Source organism: Chrysemys picta, chromosome 2 (genome assembly GCF_011386835.1).
Source record: "Chrysemys picta bellii isolate R12L10 chromosome 2, ASM1138683v2, whole genome shotgun sequence".
Classification (NCBI taxonomy): domain Eukaryota; kingdom Metazoa; phylum Chordata; order Testudines; family Emydidae; genus Chrysemys; species Chrysemys picta.
Genome location: NC_088792.1, coordinates 209436617 through 209460195, shown reverse-complemented (window position 1 = coordinate 209460195; position 23579 = coordinate 209436617). Strand labels below are relative to the sequence as shown.

The 23579-nt window shown below is 43.0% G+C and overlaps 1 protein-coding gene across 3 annotated transcripts in view; it reads left to right on the top strand.

The window, feature by feature from the left end:
* Positions 1 to 23579, top strand: part of ROCK1 (Rho associated coiled-coil containing protein kinase 1) — a 185046-nt gene that overhangs the window by 52196 nt on the left and 109271 nt on the right. For 2 of the 3 annotated variants that reach the window (XM_005309499.5, XM_005309498.5), the window contains exon 2: positions 19108 to 19189. In XM_005309499.5, coding sequence (XP_005309556.2) covers positions 19108 to 19189 — 82 coding nt within the window. Of the gene's footprint in view, positions 1 to 19107; positions 19190 to 23579 lie in introns of those variants that run through there. The other variant, XM_065582063.1, reaches the window with a different exon arrangement.

Genomic DNA, 23579 nt, shown 5'->3' with positions numbered 1-23579 from the left:
ATTGAACTCACTGAGGAATATGACAATGACGGATATCAATCGTAATACACCATCCACTGCCAAAAGGCAATTAGCTGCTGCTGTGTAGCAATGCAGTACCACGTCTGCCGGCACCCAGATAATATATGGTGACGCTGAGCTGAGCGGGCTCCATGCTTGCTGTGGTATGTTGTCTGCACAGGTAACCCAGGTAAAAAGGTGCGAATCGATTGTCTGCCGTTGCTCTGACGGAGGGGGAGGGGCCTGATGACATGTACCCAGAACCCCCCGCGACACTGTTTTTGCATGATCAGGCATTGGGATCTCAACCCAGAATTCCAATGGGCGGTGGAGACTGCGGGAACTGTGGGATAGCTACCCACACTGCAACGCTCTGGAAGTCGACGCTAGCCTCGGTACTGTGGATGCGGTCCACTGACTTAATGCACTTAGTGTATTTTATGTGGGGACACACACAATCGACTGTATAAAACCAATATCTATAAAACTGGCTTCTATAAATTCGATCTAATTTCGTAGTGTAGACATTCCCCAAGTAACTGACTTTAACAGTTCATTAAGGGATTTAATAGTGCAGTGGGGTGATTTGTACACTAACTTCAGTCCAGTCTTATCTCCAGCCCAAGACTCTCATATACTGTTGGGGTAGAAAACCACTTACAATGCAGATTTGGTGCAAACAGCACAGCCACACAGATGTAAATTCCCTGGAGATTTATACTCTATTGAATACCTGGCTAGAGCCAACTGTGACAAAACTGGCCAACAAATATCCAAGCAGGTTTGGCAATATATTGCAAAAAGAGATGGGGTGGGGCCCTTAAACCTGCTCTGATCATGGATTCTCGACACTTTAACTGCTCTTCTTGGATAAATTAGCATGAACTGAAATCCATGAATTTTGTCTGCTGACATCACAACCTTCTGAAAGGTAATTGAAGGTGAAGCCAACAAAATAAAGATTTATTGTATGGATTATTACTTATTCCTTATGCCCAATTTTTTCCTCCTTTGTCTTCTCTTGCCTACAATCACGCAAGTGCTCCAAAGCAAATACCACATGCCTTCTGCCAGGCCACCATAGACTTATTACATAGCAGCATTGTTTCATCATCTTGGCTTCTATAAAGTGACCATTGACCAGGCATAGTCAATCAATATGGCAGCTCCATCCCGTCATCACAGTCCATCTCACCAGTACAGGTATCCTCCCAACTCACAATCTCTTCCTGCCTGACTGCAACACCCCCTCCCCCCATGCATGCTGTCCATTCGCTTGCGGTTATAGGTCTTCCAACTCAACAAGGTACTCACTTTTTCATTATTTCTTCTCCTTCCCATCTGCAGATTGCTTGGTTTCTCATCTTCCTACAAGAGAGAACTAGACATTTTGACCTAGGGTCAATGTTGTATGTTAGTTTCACAAGTCATTATTTTTGGGGGGACTGGGTAGACACTTCACTTAAACATGCACTGGCAGTAGGCTCCAGAAAGATTTCTCTCCTCTTCTCTACTACTGAGTAAATAGGCTGTTTTAATGATAGTTCAAGTTTAAAGGTTAGTGTGTGTACAATTTGTGCATTAGAGTAATGAGATTAAATTGTGTAAAAGCAGCAGAGTCCTGTGGCACCTTATAGACTAACAGACGTATTGGAGCATGAGCTTTCGTGGGTGAATACCCACTTCTTCGGATGCATGTGAACAATTAACACTCCAACAAATCCATCACCAGGCTGGTTTGTTTATATATATGTATGTATATATAATCATATTAAATAAAATAATAGCTACGGTTGAGGGAATTATAACTTAGAAAGTTACAGTTGTAGATTTCAAGACTTACTGTGCCCTCTGTCCAAAAAAGGAAAAGCTGCAAGGACGTTTAAACTTGGGATACAGCCAGTCAGCCTAAGGAATGCAACTGTTCTATGCTGCTAATTCCCATTAAATTTTTTTCTTATTTCTTTGAATGATAGAGTAAAAAATAGTAAAATAAACAAAACACTCAACAGAAAAGTTTCATGCTGTTGCTTGGACAGTGTAGAGGCCACTGAACACATTATGCACCTCCATGATGGTTTGTTCTGAGCCAGAGCCTGGTGCATTATGATGTAGGATGCCTGTGCAGATCCTATTGGCCCCATCGTGTTTTAGGTCTTCCGGGGGAGCTTTTCCATCCTGTTTTCATTGGGTCAAAGTAGAAAATGATTCATGCGCGAAAGTTGGTAGGCATTCGGAGCAGATGACCGTACAGCCTTAGAGAGCTGGGCGAGAGCTTAGGTAGAAAAGGGATCTCTTTTGTTTAACCTTAATTTGTACCATTTTATGTTTTGATCATTCAGAGATGCTTCATCTGACAGTGTCAGACTTGTTTACAATTTTGACAATGAGGGGCTATGTTTCAGCCTGATAGGTCAGAATACTATCCATTGAAGTGTTTTATATATACTCGGCGTCACCTCCCTAGTTATCAGGGTGTTTGGTTTGCAAGAGACGTTGATGAGGCACCCCATTCCTGTAGCTGCTTTTGCAGTACAGGCTTCAAATTCTTTCTCAATGCTGCCAATGTTATCGACAACAAAGAGGAGGTAGTGAAATCAATGACAGTCTTGACTGGGTGGTTGCCCGCTAAGATACTAGAGGCCTCATATACTGCAGTTAGCTCTGAAGGCAGCAGTGCACCAGCAGCTGCACAGAAGTGAGGGTGGCAATGTGAAAAGTGATATTTGTCAATATCCTTTTTCACAGCAGACTTAATGCTTATTGCCACCCTTATTTCTGCACTACTGCTGCTGCCCCAGGGCTGACAGCCAGAGCCCTGCCCCCGTCTCTTGGTGAGGGATTGAGGTGCAGGGGGCAGGAGAGCCTGAGCTGCCTCCTGGTGAGAGATTGAGATTGAGCTGGGGAGTGGGGAGGGGGAGGGAAAGAGAGCCTGAATCCGGGCTGGGGGTTGGGGAGAGGAGAGCCTCAGCTCAGGCCATCAGCCCCAGGGGTGTGTGTGTGTGTGTGTGTGTGTCTGGCAGTCAGCCTTGGGCGGGGAGGGGGTTTCCAGCTGTCCCCTTTATCCCCTTCCTCCTGGGTGTGCATAGCCGTTCTGCACGAGCCTCAGCCACCAGGGTTTGACAGCCGGAGCTCAAAAAACCCATATAGCTCACACCTCCCATGACACATTCCCATGTCTCGCTTGTGAGGCCCACCCCATAGTTTGAGAACCGCTGTTCTATAGAGCTTGTCAGGGAGGCCTGTGAGTTTCAAGGCGATAAAGCAATGTTGTACATTAGAATGAAGTTCATGCAAGTAATATGTTCAAATAGTAAAGTTCCTATATCTGTACCCTGGCTCCTTAATATATTGTCTGCATGTTGTGTTGTATGTCTCTTGAGCTTATCCTCTAATAATTGTGGTTTAGCTAAATCAGTGTTGTTGTGGGACTATATCTTTAAATATCCTAACGTGTATGCATTTAAACTCAACTATAATATGTTAAAGTGTACATTGGAATAAATACAGCATTACCTTTGAAACTTACACTGCATGTTAATAGAAAAATGTGGTGGGTACAGGGTTCGGGAAAAGTGGTTCAGTAACTTTGCTCTTATAAGGTACAGTCTTGACTGCTTTACTGATGTGACACAGGTAGGGGACAAAGTCAAGTACCTTAATAGGATGGAAGTCCCAGGGCTCCATAGTATCAAGAGATAGTAACGTTTCTATATGATGCAAAATTACTGAAGTTAGGCTAGAAAAGACTTAAGAATTTCAAAGGAACCTAGCGAAGTTAAGTGAATAGATAGCCTGATGGCATATGAAATTAATGGCTGACAACTACAATATAATGCACATTGGAAAGAACAATTTGAAATACTCATACCAGTCTAAATTCATTGTAATTACTAAGCGGGGAAAAAACTGAGTGTCGGAGACATCTCAATGAAACATCTTCTGAATGTGGTGCAGTTGTCAAAAAAGCAAACCAAATAGTAGGAAGCATAGGCATAGGATGGAAAATACAGGACATATTTGAATGTCTTTAGTTAAATCCATAGTATACCATCAACTGGAATACTGTATTCAGTTCTTCTCTTGTCATCCTATCTCAAAAAGAGGGGACACAAATAATTAGAAATGTGGAGAGACACTTCCATATGCAGAGAGACTGAAAACACTAGGACTATTTAGTTTAGAGAGGGGAATAATAGGAGGATCTTATACAGATACACAAAATAAATAATGATATAGAGAAGGTAAATTTACTCCTGTTTACCCTTTTTTTCATAGGTTTCAGAGTAGCAGCCGTGTTAGTCTGTATCCGCAAAAAGAACAGGAGTACTTGTGGCACCTTAGAGACTAACAAATTTTATTTGAGCATAAGCTTTTGTGGGCTACATCCCACTTTTTCAGCTGCATAGAATGGAACATATATTGAGGAGATAAATATATGTGTATATGTATACACACAGAGCATGAACAGGTGGGAGTTGTCTTACCAACTCTGAGAAGCCAATTAAGTAAGAGGAAAAAAAAGTTTTGAAGTGATAATCAAGATAGCTCAGTACAGACAGGTTGATAAGAAGTGTGAGAGTACTTACATGGGGAGATAGATTCAATGTTTGTAATGGCTCAGCCATTCCCAGTCTTTATTCAAACCTAAATTGATTGTGTCTAATTTGTATATCAATTAGAGTTCAGCAGTTTCTCGTTGGAGTCTGTTTTCATAGTATAAGAACAAGGGGACATTAAATGAAACTGAAAAGCATTCAGTTCATTACTGGATAAAGGTAATACATTTCATTTACACAACACATAATTAGACTATGGAATTGATTGCTACTAGGTATTGTTGAAACCAAGAGTACTTTTCCACAGTAAATACAAACAAACAAAAATCCGAAACAAAATATCACTGCAGTGAGTCTCAGAGCCTGGGTCAACTGACAAGGGCGCATGCTGAAAGGCTAAAATTAGCAGTATAGATTTTGGGCTGGGGCTGGAGCCCAGGCTATGCAACCTGGTGAGGTGGGGAGGGTCTTGGAGGCTGGTGTCCAGCACAAGACCAAACATCTACATTGCTATTTTCAGTCCTGTAGCATGTGCCCAAGTTGGTTGACCTGGGCTCTGAAACTCTCTGACACATGTGTGTTCTTTGTTGTGTAGATGTGCCCCAATCTAGTGGAATAAACTCGATGGTGTCTTCAGAGACCATGGATTTGCTGTTTAGTAGGCTCTCAAAGTGCTCCTTCCAGTGTTGTTTAATAGCTGCATTGTATTTGAGGAGGGTAAACCCATTCTGAGAATGTAACGGGGTTGGGCCTTTGGAGCTTGGCCCATATATAGGTTTTGTTGCTTGAAAGACGTTTCTCATGTCACTCTGGATCGCAGAGTCCTTCTCTTGCCACCACTTGTTTTTGATATCCTGTAGCCTCCTTTGGCCTTTGGCTTTAAGCAGGTGATAGGCCTCATGTTTTCATTTGTTAGAGGAATCATTTTGCCAGTTACAAAATGCATTTCTTTTCTGTTGAATTAATGCTTGGAATTCCTCGTTTTAGTCAAACCAGTCTTGGTGCCAATGAGTGGAATATCCTATGGTTTCAGCACTGTTGAGTTTATTCCACTAGATTGGGGCACAGCTACACAGCAAAGAATGGTGTTTTTAAGTTGATCCCAGTGCTCTTGAATGTCAATGATGTTGTCAGGCAGGTTAGAGAGTTTCTCAGACAGATGTTGTTGGAATGTCTTGCAACTGGCTTAGTCTTGAAGTGCTTTGACATTGTACCGCTTTCGCTTAGTCTTTGGGTGTTTGTGGTGGAGCGAGCTGCAGATACACGACTGATCTTACTAATCGATCATCTGTCCAACAGTGATCGGTACCTCTCATAGCTCGTGTTGTATGGGCATCGGTATGGTCTCAAGGTCTGACTATAACATAGTTAAGGAAGTGCCAGTGTTTGGACCTAGGATGTTTCCAGGTGGTCTTAAATTTGTTACACTGCCTAAAGATGGTATTTGTGATGAGTTGGTCATGAGTAGCTCCACACATTTGCTGAGGAGGAGAATACCATTGGGGTTTGCATTTCCCACCCCTTCTTTGCCTGTTGTGCCTCTCCGGAGTTGGGAATTGCATCTAACTCTGGCATTGAAATCTCTCACGAGGATGAGTTTGTCTGCCTTAGGTGTGGCTGTGAGGACTGCATCAAGAGTTCTATAAAACTACTCCTTATTATCTTCCTCATCTTTGAGTGTTGGGGTGTATGCGCTGATGACTGTGGCATATTGGTTGTTGCTAAGCTTGGGCCGAAGAGTTATGAGATGCTTGTTGATCACCACAGGAAGCTCCAAAAGCTGACTGGTGGTCTTATTTTTGATGGCAAAGCCAGTCCCAGGAATGTCTCTCTTCAGGTGGCTTTCCTTGCCAAAAGAAGGTGTAGCCACCTCCGTCCTCTTTTAATTGGCCCTCATCAGCCCGGCGGGTCTCACTAAGAGCTGCAATTTCAATGTAGTCTTGCCAGTTCTCTGGCAATTATGGCAGTTCTTTCTGGGCATTCACTATGCTGAGAGTCCATAAGGGTGTGGACATTCCAGGTGGTGAAATTCATTGTCTTGTATCTCTTGTTTTAATTATTATTATTATTATTTTTAATTAATGGAGATATCCCATCTCCTAGAACTGGAAGGGACCTTGAAAGGTCATCGAGTCCAGCCCCCTGCCTTCACTAGCAGGACCAAGTACTGATTTTGCCCCAGAGCCCCAAGTGGCCCCCTCAAGGATTGAACTCACAACCCTGGGTTTAGCAGGCCAGTACTCAAACCACTGAGCTATCCGTCACGGAGTTCAGTGATCACACTGGATATGGCTATTCCACAATGCTCAGCGATGGAACATCTTGCTGATCCCCCATCTTTTAAGGAAGTCCGGGATGCCATCACTCAGACAAAAAATTGCAAGGCACCAGACCCAGACGGCATCCCAGCTGAGGTTTTTAAAGCTGGTGGAACAATGTTCCAGCACAGACTTTGCCAACTCCTCGACAAAATATGGACCTGTGAAGAAATTCCACCTGACTTTAAGAACTCCAACATTGTTACAATATTAAAGAAAGGAGACAAATCTTTGTGTGGGAACTACAGAGGTATTGTTCTCTCCATCACAGGGAAGATTCTTGCCCAGATCCTACTAAACTGCCTCTTCTCCCTTGCCGAGGAACTCCTTCCCGAATCATAGTGTGGCTTCAGGCCATCCCAAGGCACAACTGACATGATTTTCGTGGCACGACAGATTCAGGAGGAGTGCAGAGAGGAACACGAGGAACTGTCCACAGAAATTCATTTCCATCATCAGACTACTCTATGATGGGATGACTGCCACCATTTAGTGCAATGGCTCAGCGACAGAATCATTCACCGTTCGCACCTGTATCAAGCAGGGCTGTGTTATTGCTGCAACACTTTTCTCCATTTACTTTGTCGTGATCCTGATTCTCATTCATGATGGCCTTCCTGATGGAATCGGGATTGAGTATCGTATGGATGGCCACCTCCTCAATCTTTGACGTCTCCAAACAAAATCCAAGATCACGAAAACTGGCAAACTCACCTTCAGTATGCAGATAAGTGTCAATCTTGCACACACAAAGGCCAACCTGCAAAGCACCCTAAATCTTTTTGCAGATGCCTCTCTCAACATTGGGAAAACCAAGGTACTCTACCAGCCCTCACTTGCACAAACTACTCTTCGTATTCCACAAATCACCATCAGCAGAGAACCCCTGGAAAATGTGGATCATTTTCTATACTTTGGCAGCCAGCTCTCCCAAACAGCCAGCATTGACACCAAAATTGAATACAGGATCTGCTGTGCCAGCACATCTTTTGGAAGACCACTCAAATGAATCTTCAATGATAGGGTCTACAAAAAGGTACCAAGATCTTGGTTTACAAGGCAGTTGTCATCCCCACCCTTCTCTATGGGTGTGAGACCTGGGTACCCTACAGATGGCATCAAAAGTGGTTGGAGTGGTTCCAGCAGTGCTACCTCAGGAGGATTCTCAGGATCAGCTGGGAAGATCGACTCACTACATCAGGGTTCTCTCTGCAGCCAACATCAGCAGTATAGAAGTGCAAGTCATGAAATACCAACTCCACTGGGCTGGCCACTGTATACGTATGCTTGATGCTTGCCTTCTGAAGCAAGTACTCTTTTTTCAGTTAAGTCAGGGAAGAAGGACTTGGGGAAGGCAGCGGAAGCATTTCAAAGACCTACTGAAAGTACATCTTAAAAAGGAAGGCATCAACCCAACAAACTGGAAGGACTTGGCACGGAACAGAACACAGTGGTGCCACACCACAGCTCGCTTTCAGGAGAACAGATGTGCTTATGAGACACAGAAGCGACAAAGGAGGAAAGAGGGCACAACAGTCCAGCCAACAACTATGTCTCCTCCAAGATTACACCTGTCACTTCTGTGGAAAATCTGCAGGGCAAGATTTAAAACTTAAAAAATCATCAATGAACCTCCTTGGCAGACATCTTCACATTGAGGGATAGTGGGAATCAGGAAAAGGATTAGACATTTTATGTAATGAAAATATCCACATTTACATTAGATGAGATTAAAGCAAATAGAATTTTCATGCTCCATGGTATAAATCAAATTTGGAGTCAAGAAGGTGTGAATGTAAAATAATGGGGGAGGGAAGAGGTTGTGGTTCTTGGTCTTTAGACAGTTTGAAGAAATTTTTTTCCTGCAGGTGGAAAAATGAAGAGAGCTCTTCACTGCAATGAACATAACTTGTACATTTTGAATGTTACTTTTTTCCAAGTTGAAAATTTTGCAAAATTTAAAGCAGTAATAGCAGTGATGAGTATACTTTCACATCTGAAAATCCTGCCTGGCTCAAAATCTTAAGGGAAAAGTAGTCTGTTAAATCAAGATTAATTCTTAGCAGACTTTCAAATGCTGCTAAACAATTTTGATAGTTAGCTTAGTAGAAAATTCTTTTATGTAAGCATGATTGTTTGCCATATCAAAAAATTGGAAAAAATCATTATCCTATCAAAATAATGCAAAAGATACAATTGTAGCTGAAAATCCCCCAAGGCCACGATACATATTTTTCAAAAATATTAAGTGTTTTTTTCTGGGGGGGGGGGGAAGGTTCTGAAAACCTACATAGAATATTGTATTGATGGAATTCTGATAAAAATTATACTAGTTATTAGTTTGATAAAGCCAGTAATTTATTCTTAATTTATAGAGATTTTAAAATATTTTATCATCTCCAAACATATGTTCTATAAAGAAAAGGAATATGCTGTAAAGCACTATATAAGAGTTAGGAAGACAGTGCTTTATCAGTTAACCTTCCAAATTTGTACCACGTATATCTTTGCAGCCCTAGGTCTAGAAACCTTTTTTCTAGAATATTTAGTCCAATGACAGAAGAATCTGTTACACAAGATATGAATATAATTTGGATGAATGAAAATAATACCAATCAGTGTTGTTGAGATTGTTTTGCAGAAATTGTCTTATTTGGATGGGGGGAGTAGATGATCGAGTTAATATAGTTGAACTATATTAGAAATTGGCAGAAGGTATAGAATAATTAGGGTAAGGTATTTCAGGTAACTAAAGAGAAACACAACTCTCATATCTTCCTGAAAGTTTAATTTTATTTTACAAAATGTAAAGATTTGTAATGTGTGATACTAAAACAAGCATTAAGAAATAAACTTAGCAGGAGGAAAGAATTTATAATGGGTGGGCAAACTTTTTGGCCTGAGGACCACCTCTCGGTATGGAAATTGTATGGTGGGCCATGAATGCTCACAGAATTGAGAGTGGGGGGGTGAGCTCCAGCTGGGGGGATGGGGCTCTGAGGTTGGGCCATAAATGAGTTCAGGGTGAGAGAGGGGGCACCAGGCTGGGGCAGGGGGTGAGGGCTCCGGCTGGGGGTGCAGGCTATGGGGCACAGGAACCTAAGTTAGATTTACAAAAAGGATCAAACAGTGGGAGAAAAGGACTTTGAGACTGGACAAACCATGATCAGATTACATTAGGGATGGATCAGAGCATAAAGGTAGTAGCTGAGTGAATTGCCTGTGAGATCCTCAGGCCAGTCAACATAGTAGTGGTATGGAGTCATCACAGTGACTCCAAAATTGAGGCTGTATTTAGCTTCTTCCACCACCACACACATCACTCTTGGGGAAGCACTTTTTGACCCTTTCAAAGTTTCAAAAATGTAAATGAAATACATGATTTCCATTAGACCTGTGACACACTGTCTTCCCTACTAGTCATGCAAAGCTAGGTTAAAGTTGAAAGGTGGGCTAGGGGCTGTGTGACTACTGGTAATGGTGCATCACTGCTTTCTTTTGTGGAAGAGTACATGAGCACTTGATGCCTTTAGAAAAAGGGGTATCTACTTGTTTAACTTAGAGGGAAGTTAGATAGCCAAAATGACTGGAAAGATTAGAGGAAAAAAAAGAGGGAAACTAGAATGCGGAGAGAGGTGTGTATCTCTCTGCAGCCAATCCTGGCCCAGGCTGGGAATAAAGAGTGGCAGAGTTCATGCACCACTTTCTACTTTCCATTCACTTTCTTGCAGGTATAACTACTAATATACCATAGCTGCTCCACTCTCCCCAATCTCCATATTCATTGTTTCCATTGATTCGCTAAAAGGCATTTTTCACTTTTGGTGCTCATATTTCTTTCCTGTTCACTCCCCTGTTGGTGTAACTGTGTAATTACCAGAGTTAGAGTATCATCTCATTCCATTCGTGCACAGCCTGCGGAGTTTGCAAGCTCTGCCATCTGAGCTAATAGGTTTTAAACAAGCTTTATCAAAATAGAAAAAACAAAAACAAATTTACCTCGTTTTTACATACCAATACCTCATATATTAAATACTTAGAATCAACTGCTAGCAGAGCACCTCACCCTCCCTGATTGAACTAACCTCGTTATCTCCACACTGATATATACCTGCCTCTGGAGATTTCCATTACTTGCATCTGAAGAAGTGAGGTTCTGACCCACGAAAGCTTATGCTCCCAGTACTTCTGTTAGTTTCAAAGGTGCCACAGGACCCTCTGTTGCTTTTTACAGATTCAGACTAACACGGCTACCCCTCTGATACTTGACACCATGCAAGGCACTGCATTTAGCCGTATGGAATGGAAATCTATCAACCTCATGAAGAAACTTGCACAAATACAGACAGATATCATCTTCCTTTCCAAATGCAAACGGATGGACATCATACCAAATGGACTGAAGGTGAAAAATCCATTGCTATCTACATACTGCACAGACCACAGTGAGAGATTATGCCATACATTATCAAAGAAACTGAGGAACCACCTGATCAGCATCCTATACAGCAAACAGAAAAACATCAAGAAAGAGCTCTCCAACCTGGAGACTTTCATAAATAACCAATCCTCCACACAAATGGACTTTACTAAAATAAGACAGGAGATCTACATTACACACCCCACCTCTCTACAAAGGAAAAAGGACCGTAAGCTGTCTAAAATCCTACCTGCCACATGGGGCCACAACAGGGGTACCCCGAACTCACCCAGCAATATCGTCAATTTATCCAGCTACACACTCAACCCAGCAGAAGAGTCTGTCCTATCTCGGGGACTCTCCTTTTGCTCCAGCACCCCCACGAACATGATACAGTTCTGTGGTGATCTGGAAGCCTACTTTCGCCGCCTCCGAATCAAAGAATACTTTCATGATAACACTGAACAGCACACTGATACACAGATACCCTCCCACCAACAACACAGGAAGAAGAACTCCACATGGACTCCTCCTGAGGGTCGAAATGACCGTCTGGACCTATACATAGAATGCTTCCGCCGACGTGCACAGGCAGAAATTGTGGAAAAACATCATCGCTTGCCTCATAACCTAAGTCGTGCAGAACGCAATGCCATCCACAGCCTCAGAAACCACCCTGACATTATCATCAAAGAGGCTGATAAAGGAGGTGCTGTTGTCATCATGAACAGGTCTGACTACCAGAAGGAGGCTGCCAGACAACTCTCCAATACCGAATTCTACAGGCCGCTTTCCTCAGATCCCACTGAGGAATACACTAAGAAACTGCACCATCTACTCAGGACATTCCCTACACTAACACAGGAACAAATCAACATACCCTTAGAGCCCCGACCGGGGTTATTCTATCTACTACCTAAGATCCACAAACCTGGAAATCCTGGACGCCCCATCATCTCGGGCATTGGCACTCTCACTGAAGGACTGTCTGGATATGTGGACTCCCTACTCAGACCCTACGCCACCAGCACTCCCAGCTATCTCCGTGACACCACAGATTTCCTGAGAAAACTACAATGCATTGGTGACCTCCCAGAAAACACCATCCTAGCCACCATGGATGTAGAGGCTCTCTACACAAACATCCCACATACAGATGGAATACAAGCTGTCAGGAACAGTATCCCTGATGATGACACAGCACAACTTATTGCTGAGCTCTGTGACTTTATCCTCACGCACAATTATTTCAAATTTGGTGACAATATATACCTCCAGACCAGTGGCACCGCTATGGGCACCCTCATGGCCCCACAATATGCCAACATTTTTATGGCTGACCTGGAACAACGCTTCCTCAGCTCCCGTCCACTCATGCCCCTTCTCTACCTACGCTATATTGATGACATCTTCATCATCTGGACCCATGGGAAGGAGGCCCTGGAAGAATTCCACCATGCTTTCAACAGCTTCCACCCCACCATCAACCTCAGCCTGGACCAATCTACACGGGAGGTCCACTTCCTGGACACCACCGTACAAATAAGTGATGGCCACATTAACACCACCCTATACCGAAAACCCACCGACCGCTACGCCTACCTTCATGCCTCCAGCTTCCACCCCGGTCACACCACACGATCCATCGTCTACAGCCAAGCACTGAGGTACAATCGCATCTGCTCCAACCCCTCAGACAGAGACCAACACCTAGAAGATCTTCACCAAGCATTCTCAAAACTACGATACCCACACAAGGAAATAAAGAAACAAATCAACAGAGCCAGACGTGTACCCAGAAGCCTCCTGCTACAAGACAGGCCCAGAAGAGAAACCAACAGAACTCCACTGGCCATCACCTACAGTCCTCAGCTTAAACCTCTCCAACGCATCATCAGTGATCTACAACCCATCCTGGACAATGATCCCTCACTTTCACAGACCTTGGGAGGCAGGCCAGTCCTCGCCCACAGACAACCTGCCAACCTTAAGCATATTCTCACCAGCAACCACGCATCGCACCATAACTCTAACTCAGGAACCAACCCATGCAACAAACCTCGATGCCAACTCTGCCCACATATCTACACCAGCAACACCATCACTGGACCTAACCAGATCAGTTACAACATCACCGGCTCATTCACCTGCACGTCCACCAATGTTATATATGCCATCATATGCCAGCAATGCCCCTCTGCTATGTACATTGGCCAAACTGGACAGTCACTACGCAAGAGGATAAATGGACACAAGTCAGATATCAGGAATGGCAATATACAAAAACCTGTAGGAGAACACTTCAACCTCCCTGGCCACACAATAGCAGATGTTAAGGTAGCCATCTTACAGCAAAAAAACTTCAGGACCAGACTCCAAAGAGAAACTGCTGAGCTTCAGTTCATCTGCAAATTTGACACCATCAGATCAGGATTAAACAAAGACTGTGAATGGCTATCCAACTACAGAAACAGTTTCTCCTCCCTTGGTGTTCACACCTCAACTGCTAGCAGAGCACCTCACCCTCCCTGATTGAACTAACCTCGTTATCTCCACACTGATATATACCTGCCTCTGGAGATTTCCATTACTTGCATCTGAAGAAGTGAGGTTCTGACCCACGAAAGCTTATGCTCCCAGTACTTCTGTTAGTCTCAAAGGTGCCACAGGACCCTCTGTTGCTTTTTATAGAATCATAGAGTTAGACGAGACTGCAAGGGTCATCTAGTCTAACCCTCCGTCAAGATGCAGGATTTGTTGTATCTAAATCATCCAAGATAGATGGCTATCCAGCCTCCTTTTGAAAACCTCTCATGAAGGTGCTTCCACAACCTCCCTAGGTAGTCTGTTTCATTCTCCTACTGTTCTTACAGTTAGGAAGTTTTTCTGACATACTGTAGTTTGAACCCATTGCCTCTTGTGCTGCCTTCTATGGAAAGAGAGAATAACTTTTCTCCATCTTTTTTAATGGCAGCCTTTCAAGTATTTGAAGACTGCTGTCATGTCCCCCCTTAATCTCGTCTTTTCCAAACTAAACATACCCAGTCCCTTCAGCCTTTGGTCATATGGCTTGCATTCTATCCCTTTGATTATCTTTGTTGCTCGCATCTGGATTATTTCCAAGTTTCTCTACATCCTTTCTATACATTGGTGGCCAAAATTGGATTCAGAATTCCAGCTGAGACCTAACCAGCACCAAGTAGAGTGGTACTATCGCCTCCCGTGATTTGCATGCCATGCCTATGTTAAGTATCAAAGGGGTAGCCGTGTTAGTCTGGATCTGTAAAAGCAGCAAAGAGTCCTGTGGCACCTTACAGACTAACAGGCGTATAGGAGCATGAGCTTTCGTGGGTGAATGCCCACTTCTTCGGATGCATCCAAAGAAGTGAGCATTCACCCACGAAAGCTCATGCTCCTATACGTCTGTTAGTCTGTAAGGTGCCACAGGACTCTATGCCTATGTTAATGCAACCTAAAATTGCATTTGCTTTTTTTGCAATCGTATTGCATTGTTGACTCATGTTGAGGTTATGATCCACCACGAATCCCAAATCCTTCTCAGTGTTGATGCAAAGCTAGTTATACCCTAATCCAGTGGCTCTCAAACTTTTTTTTACTGGTGACCCTTTCACATAGCAAGCCTCTGAGTGTGAGCTCTCCCCCTATAAATTAAAAACACTTTTTAAAATATATTTAACACCATTATAAATGCTGGAGGCGAAGCAGGGCTTGGGGTGGAGGCTGACAGCTCACACCCCCCCCATGTAATAACCTTGCAACCCCCTGAGAGGTCCCAATTGCCAGTTTGAGAACCCCTGCCCTAGTCTGTATTTGTGCATTTGGATTTTCTTCCCTCAGTGTAGCACCTTTCATTTGTCTTTGTTGAATTTCATTTTGTTTATAGCTCAGTTCTCCAATTTATCAAGATCTCTTTGAATTTTAGCTCTATCCTCAAAAGTGGACACAGGACAGATCCCTGTGGAACCCCCCTTGAGACTTCCCACCAATCTGACATCATTCTATTAATAGTTACTCTTTGATTGTGGTTTTTTAACCAATTATGTATCCTCTAATGGTAGTTCTGCTGAGCCCGTATTTCCCCATCTTACTTATCAGGATGTTATGTGAGACAGTGTCTCAAGCCTGGCTGAAGTCTGGGTATATTATGTCCACCACATTTCCCCCAATCCACCAAATAAGTTACCCTGTCCAAGAACTTCAGATTGTTGAATAGCTTGACATGGTTCACTATCAATTTAGCCATCCTTTATAGTTGATCTTTGATAGAGATGGGTGCCTCCAAGTAAAACAGTGATGATCTGAGAAGTGTTTGTGGCCTACTATGAACACAGTTGTGTTTTTGGATTAATTCTGTATATGACTCTGTTCACATGTACTGTGTATGACTAATCTGTATTTAAAATCCATTCTCACCTGCCATAGTTGTGGACTTCTTATGGATTGTGTCTCACCCTTATTTTTGAAACAAACCTCAAATATACACCTCTACCTCGATATAACGCTGTCCTTGGGAGCCAAAAAATCTTACCACATTATAGGTGAAACCACGTTATATTGAACTTGCTTTGATCCATCAGAGTGCGCGGCCCCGCCCCCCGCGGAGCACTGCTTTACCGCGTTACATCTGAATTTGTGTTATATCGGGTCGCGTTATAGCGAGGTAGAGGTATATGTACATTTTTAGATTCTTATTGAATTAGACTTACTGTACATCTTAATATTTTGAAAAGAAAGTGAGGAAAATGTACAATCCTGCAGATATTTTAATTTGGCACACGTGATCATATGCAATATTTTAGGTTTGTTTTTCAAAGAAAGGGCTAAATTGTGGCTTTTCTGCAAGCCCTGAGCTAGAGGCAGCAAGCAGGTAGTTGCATTACCCCAGGAGCAGACAAGGAATCTGGTTCTTCATTCCCCTCTTTCCCCCCACCCTTGCTTTTGGGAGAAGTATTTTTGCTGGTATGCCTAAAGCAAATTACTCCCTTGCTTAGGCACATTAGCTAGATCACAGTATGGCCCGGGATTATTATCCTCTTCTTTTGTTAACACCATCAGGTTTAAAGGATTGTTTTCCTTTTGTTAGATTTTCCAGGCAAAATCTGGAAAATGTAACTTTCATTAGTTTAGTAAACAATTTTTTTTGTTAGTTTTCATGTTGTGTATCTTCATTACCATTTCTCTTTGGGGTGTAAATTGTTTCAGACTTCTTGTCTTTTCCTCCAAACTATTGATACATAAAAATAGTTAGTATACTGTATTATTCAGTTATTGATCATTTATCTTTCTGATCACTACTCCAGGACCAAAAGGAGTACAGGTCCTGAAAGCCTCTCCCTCTTTACTGTAAAAGAGAATTACAGGAGAAGTATAAATATTAACTTTTCTTTAAGTTTTGTGAAAATATTGAGTATCGGGGTAGCCATGTTAATCTGTATCCACAAAAACATTAAATTCATCTGCAAATTTAACACTATTAATTTGGACTTGAATAGGGACTGGGAGTGGCTGGCTCATTACAAAAGCAGCTCTGCCTCTCCTGGAATTGACACCTCCTCATCTATTATTGGGAGTGGACTATATCCACCCTGATCGAATTGGCCCTGCCAACACTGGTTCTTCACTTGTGAGGCAACTCCCTTCTCTTCATGTGTCATTGTATAATTCCTGCATCTGTAATTTTCGCTCCGTGCATCTGAAGAAGTGTTTTTTACCCATGAATGCTTGTGCCCAAATAAATCTGTTGGTCTTTAAGGTGCCACCAAACTCCTTGTTGTTTTTGAAAATATTGAGACATTCTACTTAGTTGTTTGTTATTTATATTGCAGTAGTGCCTAAGAGCTCCAAACAGTACTGAGACTGCATTGTGTTAGGTATTGTACAAATGATTAACATTCAGCAGCAACTTAAAAAAAAAAAGTAATGAATTTAATAAGTGTGATAGCATCCATGCTTGAAAGTCAGGTTATTCTAATTACCCTCTTATCTTTATTCCCATTACCATCACTAAATTTAATTCTGGTATAATTTTTAACACTCGTCACTCAAACCTCTGAAGTTAAAGATTCATACTTCGTCATTCGAACGTATGGATTCCAAGCTTTCATTCAGATGGCATTGATTCTAGCTCAGAAATTTTTTGAGATGGGGGACAGTAAAATCAGGTTGAAATTGAAAGTGCAGGGGAAGTTTTTTGTTTTTGTCTTTTAGTTTTTTTAATCAGAAAGATTTGATTTTTGTTTGTGCTGTGTAATGGAATGCTTTTTGAAAAACTAGACTTTCAAATGGTGTATGCCATAGCATTTATTTTCAGCCATGCAGGTTTGTGGGATATTGATCCCTTAGATCGGTAGTGTGGGTTTATTTTAAGGTATTAGTCAAAGACTTAATCTAGAAAGTCTCAGACCTTGCACTAGCACAATTCACTCTCTAATTTATTTTTGTAATTGCCATTTAAACATTATCTGACTGCAAAAGACGGTTTTTCAACACAGTTTTAACTGAATTTTCTGAGGTTTAGTCATCCAGGACACTTGATGGGCCTTTATTAGCTGAGGTGCCATTTGTTGTTGGGAGGTAGAGAGTTTGTTTTATTATCAGAGATGTTGGGCATAACCATGTGAGGTGCTGTATGCTTCCTGTGAAGTTAAGAGCACACTCCGCTCCTATTGGAAAAGGCACTTCATAGGGCCTGCAAAGTATCTGGTTGTATGCATTTATGCTTGTTCTTGAGTATCTTAAGGTTTGTCTAGATGAACAGTTAGTGAGCGGCAAGTTAGAGTGTAATATATACAGTGTAAATATACAGTGCACTAGCATGCAGAGCATTAACATTGCATGTGGCCACTATTACTGTGCACTGCAAGTTCCCTAATATGCTTTGATCTATTCCACTTGGAAATAATTTTCATATGCACTAGGGAACTTTTAGTGTGCAATAACAGGGCCCATATGGACAGTTAGTATGCGGCTTGTGTGCTGTACATTCACACCCCAACTTGTCACTCACTGTTTATCAAGACAAGCCCTAATAATTTGCAGTTTTGTAGTAGCTAGAGAACCCATGGCTGGCTGTTTCTGATCCTGTGCTAGGCTTTGTTGCAGCAAAACACTTGTACATAAAGTAACTCACATGCTTATGAGTAGTCCCATTGAGTTCCATGAGAGCATACACATGCATGAAGTGACATATGTGTTTGCGGGATGAAGTCCCTGCTGTGTAAATTTGAAATTTGTAAATTTGAAAAATGATCTTAATATAAAAAAAATCTAATGCTGGAACTCAACTTGGTTGAAGCTTGGCTTTAAATTAACATCGTGTTTTTCTCTCTCACAATTAGCCTCTGACATTTACAGGGCCTCTACTTCTTGCTATCTGATGTACTTTTTACTCTTTGTCAGCAGTGCGCATTAGTCCACGTCAAAATTATATTTTTTTCACTTTCTAGAATGAAACACAGTAATAAAGTACAAGAAGAGTACTTAAGAAATGGCATGCTTTTTTTCTTTTCAAACATATGAGTTAATTATGTTTGTCCATCTTTTTCTGTTTCTTTCCTTTATGGGATGCATGGAGACTGTGTTGTAGACAGGCTTTCTGGTGAAAGAGGTGGAATAAAAGCTGAATCACAGTATATTGCCTTTAAATATATTTAAATTTGCTAATTGCATAATAATCTTCATCCCATTAATGTGGAAATTTGGCAAGGGCAATTGTTTGTCTTGTCTCTATGATTAACATAATTGTGTTTCAAAAGGATATATAATTTTGTTTGTGCTTCTCTTTGTTCAGGATGGATTAGATGCTTTGGTGTATGATTTGGATTTTCCTGCCTTAAGAAAAAACAAAAATATAGACAACTTTTTAAACAGATGTAAGTATTTTTAATTTTTTTATTATAATATTAAATAACAAGTTATAACTAAATATAAATGGTTATTAATCACTAGGATCTAGATTTTCAAAAGTTACAAGTTATTTTTGGTGCTTCATTTTTTTGGGGGCCAATCTTGAAATTTTAAAGGAGCCTGACTTTCAGAAAAGACTGAACACCCAGCCCTGAAAATCAAGCCCCTTCAAGGTGTTTCAAGTTGAGCACTCAAACTCATTAGTCACATTCAAAAATGTAGACCTACATCTTACTTTTTTCTATATTCTTCTCAGTCCTGAAGATTCACTTTCCCTATCAAAAGTTGTGCCAGGGCAATCCTTGGGGCAGAAGTGGGGAGCCATCCTTGCCACTTTGCAGCTAGCAGGGGTACTACTAGCTATTTAAACAATCCTTTTGCTCCCCCTTCTTCCCACACCCAGCATACTAGATTCCCAGAAGTGAGGGACTGTATTCTGGTCTAGCACTTAGAATTTTAAGTAATGATAACATTAACTATTTACATAAGATTTGTTCAGTGCTCTGACGCTGTACTGAGTTTAAAAAAAGATCACTTGTGTGATAAATAAAACTCTTTATTCAAAATCAAATGTACAGTCATCACATTCTTAATATTTTGTATCATTCCTAAAATAATAAATCATAAATAATTGTCACAGCACAACATTACTAAAACCATCACAGACAATATGATTTCAGTAAGCCACAAAGACTGTAGATTAGCAGGCTATTGGTACATGATATGTTTAGGTGGTTATTGTTGTATAAGGTTTCTTGCCTTAAACTACATGAGCAGCCTAAACCCTGTAGTTGATGTACTTCTTCTTTTTTTGGTATGCTTAGTGCTAGCTGTGCAGAATTCTGCTCTTTTTTTGCTGATTTAAATAATTTTTAGTGCACAAGAAAGAAGCAAATGAAATTTAGCTATGTTGTTTAAGCTTCATTAAAAACCCCAGTGTTTGTCTAGTGCAAAAGAACGAAATGAACAAGGAAATATTTTTTAGTCCTTTAAGGGAGCAGTGAAAAAAATCTACATAAAATTATGTATTATCTTTTGCAGCTGAAGGGCACCACTGTGTATTACTGCATTGTCGTTATGGTTAATATTGGCATTTGCTACGCTTTGAAAAGAACTTCAGAATTGTAAACTCTTAACTCATCTTGACCCTTTAAATGGAATGGCTTTTAAAGTAACCATAAGATTTTTCATAATTATGAATGCAGCCATTTTTTCACAGGAGTCATGGTTCTTCTTCAAGTGCTTGCTCATGTCTATTCCATTCTAGGTGTGTGCGTGCCCATGTGCACAGTTGTTGGAGACTTTTGCCTTAGTGGTATCCCTAAGGTCGGCTGTGGCACCCCTTGAGTGCTGCGCTCATGTGTCGGTATATTAGACGCCACCGACCTTATGTCCACTCAGTTCCTTCTTACTGCCCGCGACGGTTGGTTGGAGTGCCTTGTCGTGTCTTTAGCAAGAGCGTTAGCGGTTATTCATAGTCCTTTGTTCTATGTATTCTATACATAGTTAGTAGTTAGTAAGTTAGGGTACGTAGAGTCCTGGCTGGGACTTCGCCTCCGAGCGGGGCATCCCATGCTCACCCAGCTTCAAGCCATGTGCGTCATGCAGGAGGCCGATGACTATCAGTGGCTCCCAAGACAGCTGCCTGAAGTGTTTGTGGGAAGCCTAAAGAAAGAACAAGTGCCAAATTTGTAAGAACTTTTGTCCCTGTATACAGTGGGATATCCGCTTAAGGGCCCTCTTCCTGGAGGCTGCGCTCTGACCCATGTCGGAGCCCTCCACCGCAGAACCTACACTGAGTACTTTGGCTTCGGTGCGAAGCGCTTCACCCTGCACTGTTCCCCCTTGCTGGTGCCGAAGAAGCGCCAGAAGAAGAGGAGCCCCTTGGCACCAAAGGACAAGGGGTCTGTGGGCAAATGACCTTTGTTAGGCCATACTCCACCGAGAGGCTTCATGGGGATAGCGCTGAGGTTGGACCCCCGAGCCTGGCCAGGGATCCAACCCCGGGAAGGAGCGAAGGTCCCCAGCCTCTCCCAGGGCCGTTAGGACCCGAAGCTGTACCGGCGGCCAAAGAGGAAAGCAGACTGGCTCTGCAGGCGCCGCACCAAGTGACTGTCCTGGCTACGATTCCACCACCGAAGGGGAAGCCTATGGGAGTGCAGCCTCATAGGAGGGCAGAGCACCCCCGATCACCGGACTGCAGGTGCACATCCCTATCTCCGTGACCTTGGACCCTAGCACCGTATCCTAGCTCTCCAGCTAGACCACCCAGGTCTCCAACGCGCTCCCCACCTACTAGGCGCGGGACGCCAGAGCCGCAACACCATTCCCCATACTGCAAGTATTGGCGAACTTCCGGCCACAGGTCACCTAGTCTCCAGTCACTCTCTCCCAGGTGGTCTCCTAGTCGTCAGTCACTGTCCTGGAGGGGCTGCTCGGAATCACGGCACCAGTCCCGGTCTCCCTGGTACCACTCCTCTGGCAGACATCGCTACTTGCCTTTGCCTCAGCAGGCAAACCCTGGTTGCCACCGTGGTTGCTGGAGGGACAGTGATCCGGATCAGAACAAGAATTTAGCCCGGCACCCCAACAAGGGATTTCTTCTCCTACGACACCAACCACAGTGTCGTCGCAGCAGGGACAGTAGCTTACCCAGTGGCAGTACTGGAACCCATGGGGGGGTGCCGGTGATGCCAGTCACATATTCTCAGCCCTCCCTGGCTGCCTTGGATAAGCCAGTAATGGTGCCACCGCAGCCAGAGCATGGTACTGAGCCAGACGCGGCACCAGGGCACCGGACCCCAGCACCAAAGGAGCCTTCCCCAGACAAGGAGGGGGAATGCGCTCCTCTGGAACAGTCCTCATCATTGTGCCCTGATGACTTTAAGGAGCACCATGCCCTCCTTCAATGGGTGGCTGAGAACTTAAACCTCCTGGCTGAGGAGGCCAACGATCTCTTCAGTTTCATTTCGGCCCCTGCTCGGGTCGCATTGCCTGTATACCTGGGGGTCCTTAAAATTGCCAAGTCATTGTGGCAAACCCCCTCCTCTATTCCGCCGACTTCTAAGAAGGTGGAAAAGAAATACACTACATCCCTGCAAAGGGATTTGAATATCTCTATGCATCCCCCTGCGGCACCACTGGTTGTGTCCGCAGTAATGAAAGGGACAGTGAATGTCAAGTTAGCAGCATGCCGAAGAACAAAGAGGCCAAAAGACTTGATTTGTTTGGCAGAAAAGTTTATTTGACGGCTAGCCTACAATTCAGGGTCTCTAATCACCAGGTCTGCTGGGACGCTATAATTTCAATCTCTGGGACTCCCTGAATAAATTCAAAGAGGCCCTCCCACAAGATCATGCCCAGAAGTTTGCCACGCTGGTGGATGAAGGCACATTGGTCGCCGGGGGGGGTCCTCCAAATGGCCTGGGTCGCCACTGCCTCGGCGGCCTGGGTGGTCGTATCTGTGGTGGCCATGAGACGCAGCTCTTGGCTGCAGTCCTCTGGATTGTCCCAAGAGATGCAGGCCACGATCCAAGACTTCCCTTTTGATGGCACTGGGCTCTTCTCTGAGCTTATGGACTCATGGCTACATTGCCTTAAAGACTCCTGAGCCACCCTCTGCTCCCTTGGCCTTCATCCCCCGCAACAGTCCAGGAAGCCTTTCTGTCCTTTGCCGCCTCCTCCCCCTCAGCAGTCTAGGTCCTGGGGAACTCCCAGAGCGGGCTCCTACAGGAGGAAGGATAAAGACAAGGGTCATAAGCAGTGATACCTGTCTTCTTCCCGCCTGGCTACATAACCTGACCCTCCCCGGATCCAGGGAGGCCAAAAGCAGTTGTTTTGAGAGCGTGCCTGAGGATGGCCAATCTGGTGGATCCGTCCCTCCCCTTCCTCAACCACCACCTCCCTTTCTGGTCGGTCTGGGCTCATATCACCTTGGATTGTTGGCTGCTTGATACAGTTTTGTCGGGCTATACCCTACAGTTTACCACCAACCACTCCTCTCACCCCTCTTCCCCGTCCCTCTTTAGGGACCCTTCTCACGAGCAACTCCTCGTTCAGAAGGTCAACAACCTCCTGCCCCTCGGCTGTGTAATAGTTTGAGGGATTAGGAATCAATAAATGAGGGCTAATGGTGCTACATGGCAAAGTACATAAAAATCAATGATTTAAAAAAAATCAGATTTTAAAAATGTAAATACATTTTTCTTTTTAAAAATAATCCTGTTGAAATTTGAAATTATGACAACGTGTATTAAGGCCTAAAATTTACTATAATTTATTAAAATAATTTAAATTAAATAAATAAGCAGTAAGTTTGCTGCCAAAGTTTTAAAGCAAGTCATGCTATTAGACTGT